Raw genomic sequence first — 6,667 nt, forward strand, 5'->3', positions numbered from 1 at the left:
GACACCACTTCACACCTGAGTGAACTGAATTTAAAGCTGCAGGGCAAGTCAGTTAAATTCACTTTCTAAAATGTGTGTGAAAGTAGATTGACGTTCTTGACTGTACCACTAACTTGCCTCGGTCATAACGGTGTGTTGCTCTTGTGAAAAATGGATAAAGCTGTCGCTCACTGTGGCCTTCATGAAAGCATCAATTCAGATATGAATACTCTCTTCCCTCCCACATACTCGGTAGCTCTCTCAGTCCAACAGCTAATTAGCTCGTTAGAATCGTCAGTGCAGACACGGCAGTATGGTTAGACAGTTTATTACATATAAATCATTTCATGTGTTAAGATAAATGTTAAACTTTTTGTAAAGTTTTTGAGAGAAAATCTGTTATAACTACTGATGAGTGAGGCCAACAAAAAGTCCAATGAAATAGTCCAAAACGGAATCTCTTCTTTTGTGTACAGGGACAAGTATTGTGTGTGTTTTTCACTCTGAACTAATTTCTTCCAGGATGTCATAACTTAACAAAACAGAAGTTAGGGTTTAGGCAACAAAACCACATAGTTAGGTTTATGTAAAACATCATAGTTGGGCCTAAAATAACTATGTACAGGTGAAACAGATGCTAGAGAACAAAGACATGAGGCCAGGAGGCAACCTCCGGTTCTGAAGCCAAAGCTTCATGTGTTAAAGCTGCATTCTCACTAGTGACCACCAGGGGGCGACTCCTCTGGTTGTATAGAAGTCTATGAGAAAGTGACTCTACTTCTCTCTTGATTTATTACCTCAGTAAACATTGTAAACATGAGTTCATGGTCTCAATCTTTAGTTTCAAGTCTTCTTGAGAGATGAGGTGGGGCGGGGGAAGCTAAATGAGGGGCATTTTTACTTTATCTTTAATCTTGTTCTGTTTCCTCCGTTCATGTGTGCTGATGTTGGATTAGATTAGATTAAGCCCGGTCCACACTGACTGTGTGAGCTGCTGAACTGAACTGCTGGGTTTCTCACGCGAGTAGTGTCCACACAGACAGCTTTGCTGCTGCCAGCCCTTCTGTCGATATAGAGTTTGCCTTTCGTAATAGTCAGAATGTTTCAATTCGTTATAAATGTTATTTATATTTATTTTAGACAGAAACAGGTGAAGAAGAGTGTGCTTATATGTAAATAATAATACAAATTTAAAATTAAAAGCCGGTACTTTATTCATGAAGCTGTACAACCCAACAATACTGTCCTGCAAATATTTCAGAATAAAAGCCTGGTGTTAACAAATGTCTATAGAGAGACGCTAAATTACTTTTATTTTAAAATAGAAATAGTGTTGAATTAAAATAAAATATTTACTTTTTTTAAAAATAAGAAATGCAAATTTTTCAAACATTTGATTTTTTGTTGGAAAAGAATATGCTGAAAAAGAAAAACAGAAAAAGGTAAATTAAGTAGTGTTATTGTCTTATAACATATATTTAGACATAAAACAAAAGTACATTTATTTTTAGATTGTCATTATGGAAATTGCTGCAACCAATTATGAGGAATAACCTTCATATACTTCCATAATAATAATAGTCTAATAACATTACAAGTACCCAACTAAACATACATAATGTCAGGTAATTTATCTCATGGAGCCTCTTCCATCATTCTTTCAGGCACAGGGCTTAGCGTCAGGCAGAGGTTCACAGCGATCCACCTCAGACTGGACTTCCATAACTTGGACGCGTTTGTAGGTCCCAGAGATGGACGTCCATGTGGTGTCCCCGTTGCTGTACTTGCGGTGGAGGCGTGCAGTGTAAGGGATGTCTGCCTCGTACTTATACCCCACCAGACTGACACTGCAGGAGTGGTTTGGTGGGACTTTGCACTCAACAGCAACTTGGTGCTCTTTTGACTCAGTATAAGTTGTCCCCTTGGTGAACTGGAAGGTTGTCGATGCGCTAATCTCAATTTCTGTGGAGGCAATTATGGGGATTCCAGCAGTGATGGTAGTCTTGATGCCTACTGTGAGGGAAAAGCTGGTGTCCCACCTTTGCTCCACTTGGATTTTTGTTGAGAGGGTAGCTGTCAGTGTCGCTGCATGGCAGTCCTTGTTGACGAGGGTAGCCTTGGTCATGGTCTCTGGAGGATGCTTAATGATTGCAACCCCATCAGTCTTGTACTTGACATCAGAGATGTCCTCACTGTAAATATCTTTGTTAAAGGTCAGGACCTGGTAGGTCTTGTACCAATACTCAGAACCCTTCCAGGGAAGGAAGAAGGCCTGATTTTTAACATCCACCTTCCCAAGACCATACCGGTTCTTCCCAACATAAATGTCGTTGTTGGAGACGGTCTTGACTGAATTCGGAGGCACTGAACCGTAGGAGCCATCCTTCCATTCCAGAAACTCAAAGTCGTCTTTGTTCACCAGGATCTCAAATGGGGAGCCAAGATACTCTTTTTCTCCATAGGGGTAGCGGCAGTGAGGACCCATGTCAGGGTTGTAGAAGCCAGCCTGGGACCCGTACTTGGACACGTAGTCGATGCGTTCAACATATTCGTTGTAGATTGAAACTGCTCCGTTGGGGAGAGAGCCATCAAAGGTTTGCCATTTCAAGTTGGTTTGATCAAAGCTTAACGAGAGAGACCGGTCCAGGTTGTTCTCAATCCCTGCGAGAACAGTGCTAATGCCAGAAATATCTATATCTTTTGATTCTTCAGCCGTGATATCAGGAACCCTCTCCTCCAGACTTGGGTTTAGTAACAGGACTATAAAAGAAAGGATAACAGCACAGATTGGAAAAAAATGTTTAAGTAAATCAAATGCAAAACAAGTCATCAATTGATGTATTCCTGATGCTTTAAGGTTAATTTATAATAAATGCTTTATAGGGCAAAATTAAAACTAGCTAATGCAGAGCGTAGGATAAGGGTCTTGCACCCTTGTAATACATGAGGACTGTGTTGGAGGGCAGTGCCTGACAGGCTGCTGTCTTGAATTTTAGAAGTTCAGCCAAACTGACAAATTGCTGAACCCCTAACCCAACCAGCGAGGGGTCTGTCCAGCTCTGGGTTTCTCCATGTGTTACACTGTAAAACTCATTTAAAATATTTAGAGGGTGTGTAGGAGCAATTAGTTATGTCCGTGTATTATATCTGTATATTTTGGGAGCCTACTTCAGGTTGAGCACGGGTGGCAGTGTGGATTAGTGTGGCAGGTAATTGGTATAACGGGAACCTCACCCAAAAGTGAAAGAGCCTGGAATCTCTTTATTGAAGCGAGTAAGAAACATGGTCTTTTCCCACACACAGCCAAGGGGCTAGTTGCTGGAATTAGTCACTATAGGGTGCGCACTTTTTTCAAGCCTTTCCCAAACCAAACAGATAAAAATTAAAAATGTTATGGATGGAGTCAACTATGTGTTTAACTGCTCCAACATGAGCTGCAATGCTTAGCACGTGAAGTGACCCAGGAATAGTGTTATTTAGGAGATTATCATTTGCTAGTCTCGTGATACCAGACAACCGGAAATCTCGACGACGAGAGCGACCTCCAACAAACCTAATATGTAATTTATGAATTACATGTCCTGGGTTCAGACATGGAATATATAAAAGAAAGAAGGGTCATTATGTCATCGTGACAGCGTTCCAATTTAACATTGGTGCCTGTCAAGTCAAACAGGGTTTTACTTTTATGTAAATAGAATAAATATAAAGAACTGAAAAAGATTTAAGCTAATTGTAAATAAAATAATCAGTAAAGCAGTTTGTAAAGTAATTAATACTGACAATCTGACTATTCAGAAAAGAAATAGGGCGCAACCAATCTGCCTAGAAGTCTAGATAAGCAGACACGCAGGGACACACCGTGTCGCAGTAAATACGGTCCGGAATCGGACAAACACCGCATCAAAAGAGATCGCATGGTATAGAGATCTGCGATATGACTGTGCATCACTGACGAGTCTACAAGTCCGGAGAGGCAGCCGGTAACAGAGCTGAACTTTGCAACAACTGAGAGACTTTGTAGCTGACGTGAAGATCACTGCGTCACCAGTTGGTTAGCACGAGCATTCGCATTACGTCACGGGGATCTGTAGCATATACTGTACATACGCCGATAGTTTAACCCTTTGTTGTACGATATCGTTGTTTGTGATCGATTGTCCGGTAATGTTTTCTATCTGGTTGTAAACATATGATGGTGTAAGCACGGTGATAGTTTAAGAGTTTTAATTGTTTGCTGATGGTATCATAAGTACATCCTGGTTCACTTTTGATCACCAATAGTGCTGGAATGAAGTATAATATATTACCTGGTGTTAAGTTATGGCAGCAGTGAGAATTAGCTCTTTGTGCTTGTTAATATATCAGGGCATGTTTAGATTATAGAATGTGGCACTGGTGCTTCATTACTCAAACCACCATGAATGCTTTGCCTGCTTGTATATTGAATATGGGTTTTGTGTTCTGTGTGTTTTTCCTACACTACACGACGCCACACTAAGTGGCTTAGTGATTGAACAAACTACTATGCTGAACCTACCAAAATAAAAGGAGGAAAAAGAACAGTTGTTTGGTCATTGAGTGAAATCCGATTAGAAATCCTTCGGGTAGACTCATCGATCCTTCTCAAGTGGGGAAAGTGCACATGTTAACAACATAACTTGACAGTGCCAGCCTTTGGTCCCAGACCTGTTGAAGTAAATGGGGCATAGCAAGTCCCACTATAACCCATCGTTGTTTCAATTAAAAAATTTAAATTAAAAAACACATTACTCTGTCTTTGCAATATTAACATTTTTTCTCCCCAGATGAACGTGGGTCGTCTCAGAGGTATTGCTGGCTCACGTTAGCTCAACAAAGTGCAAAGTCTAAACTTATAGAAGCAATACCTTATAGAATTTGGAGATGGCGCCACCCACGCTGTTGCTTTGCTAGGAAATCGATCAAGGTCTGTAGATTATTGCACGAGGAGTTTGTGTTCTCAAATGTGATTTAGCGACGCTTTACGCACCACAGGTTTAATCACTACTTAGATCTTAAATCGTCAGCACGTCAAACCGAAACCATTTGCATGTCTTGGCTCTACAGAGGTGAGTTGGTGAACTGACCTTCAAAACCAAAAAACATAATTTAAAAATTATTCTAATATAAAAATGAGCAATTTAAGTGATGCATAGATGAGGACAAAAGAAACAGCGACATAGATATTGTCAACTGTAACGGTAGTCTCAGTTTACCTGGTTCGTCTGACAGAGCTGGACGGGCCATCATCAGCAACACTCACAACTTCAGCTGCAGATAAAGCAAATGAGAAAATCACTGGTTTCAGAATCAGTCCAATCTATGTAACAACAATAATAATTATTATATTGAAGTGTGAATAGTCAGTGCAGACACAGCAGGAAGGTGAGAGACAGTTTATTAAACATGAATAATTCTATGACTGAAGATAAAGTAAAACATAATTTAACATTGTTGAGAGTAAATCTGTTATCACTACTGATTTGTGCAGACGTGTGTGAGGCCAACACAGTCTCACAGCAGTTTGTGAAACAGTCCAAAATGCAATCTCTTGTTTCGTGTGCAGGGACACGCATTGACGCTAAGAACAACTTTTCATCGAGAGGTCAATACATTACAAAGTGAAAGTTAGGTTTGGGACATAAAACAGCGTAGTTAAGTTTCGGTTGGGCTTTAAATAACTCACGTAGTTAAGTTCAGGCAACAAAACAAACGTCCTGGTTAGACAACAAAACCCCTTAGTTGGGTTTAGACAAAACACTGTTGGGCTTAAAAGGACTGCATACAGTTAAGTTTAGGCAACAAAAGCCCATTATTAGGTGTAAGAGCCTAATTCAATTTGCTGTAAGATATTTATTTGCATTTACATGTTTAACTTTAATCAGATCTGTTTCTACTTTGAATGTTGGATGTTGTTATCATTTGTTGTGGTAAGAAATACACGTAAATGACAGACTGCCGTCACTTTAAGGAGACTTTGCGACAGTTAGTTACGGTTGTTAGTAATATCTGGAGCAGAATGGAGCCGCACAGTTTTCCGACCGTGTCATATGGACCGTGCTGTGTGGATTATGTTGTGGAACAACTTGTGGATTAACCTGTGGATCTTTAAAGTGTGTCGAGGTAATCGGCACTACTTTTAACTTCAGTAAACTTAAGGTTTACACTCTGCTAAAGGTTTGGACGCTACATTAGGTTTAGACAAAACTCGGTTAGGTTTAAAATAACTATGTAAAGTTAGTTTAGGCAACAAAGCTAATGTTAGGTTTAGGGAACAAAGCACCGTAGTCAGGTTTAGGCAAAACATCACGGTCGGCTTTGAATAACTAGTTACAGGGCTATCATGTCAGTTAGTCTATGAATTACCTCTTTGGGATACCGTAGCAACTGGATTTACACAGTATTGTTATTTCACACATTGTAGTCTTCTGCTGCTGAGTTTTTAAATGTGATATAATGATGCTTCATGCACCATAAATGTAATCACCACTGAGATTCTTTAAATCCTCAAAACAACAAACCCAACAATTTGCGTGGCACCAGAAAACATGATCTCTGTGAACTGACCACAAAACCAAAAAGCACATTTGTAATACTAGGGATTTAGATCAATTTAAATAATAATAAACAAACAGCTTTTTTTGTTTTCTCCAAATATTAAAACTAA

General features: G+C 39.6%; 1 protein-coding gene across 1 annotated transcript; it reads right to left on the bottom strand.

Moving 5' to 3' along the window:
* Positions 1-1,008: 1,008 nt before the first annotated feature.
* Positions 1,009-6,643, bottom strand: LOC116378516 (natterin-3-like). Its single transcript, XM_031840404.1, has 2 exons — positions 5,217-6,643; positions 1,009-2,739 (listed from the first exon to the last, which is right to left on the bottom strand). The coding sequence occupies exons 1-2, from the start codon at positions 5,248-5,250 to the stop codon at positions 1,640-1,642; spliced, it is 1,134 nt and encodes a 377-aa protein (XP_031696264.1). The 5' UTR covers positions 5,251-6,643; the 3' UTR covers positions 1,009-1,639.
* Positions 6,644-6,667: the final 24 nt, after the last annotated feature.

This window comes from Anarrhichthys ocellatus, unplaced genomic scaffold (genome assembly GCF_004355925.1).
Source record: "Anarrhichthys ocellatus isolate YVR2014 unplaced genomic scaffold, GSC_Weel_1.0 scaffold2725, whole genome shotgun sequence".
Taxonomy (NCBI): domain Eukaryota; kingdom Metazoa; phylum Chordata; class Actinopteri; order Perciformes; family Anarhichadidae; genus Anarrhichthys; species Anarrhichthys ocellatus.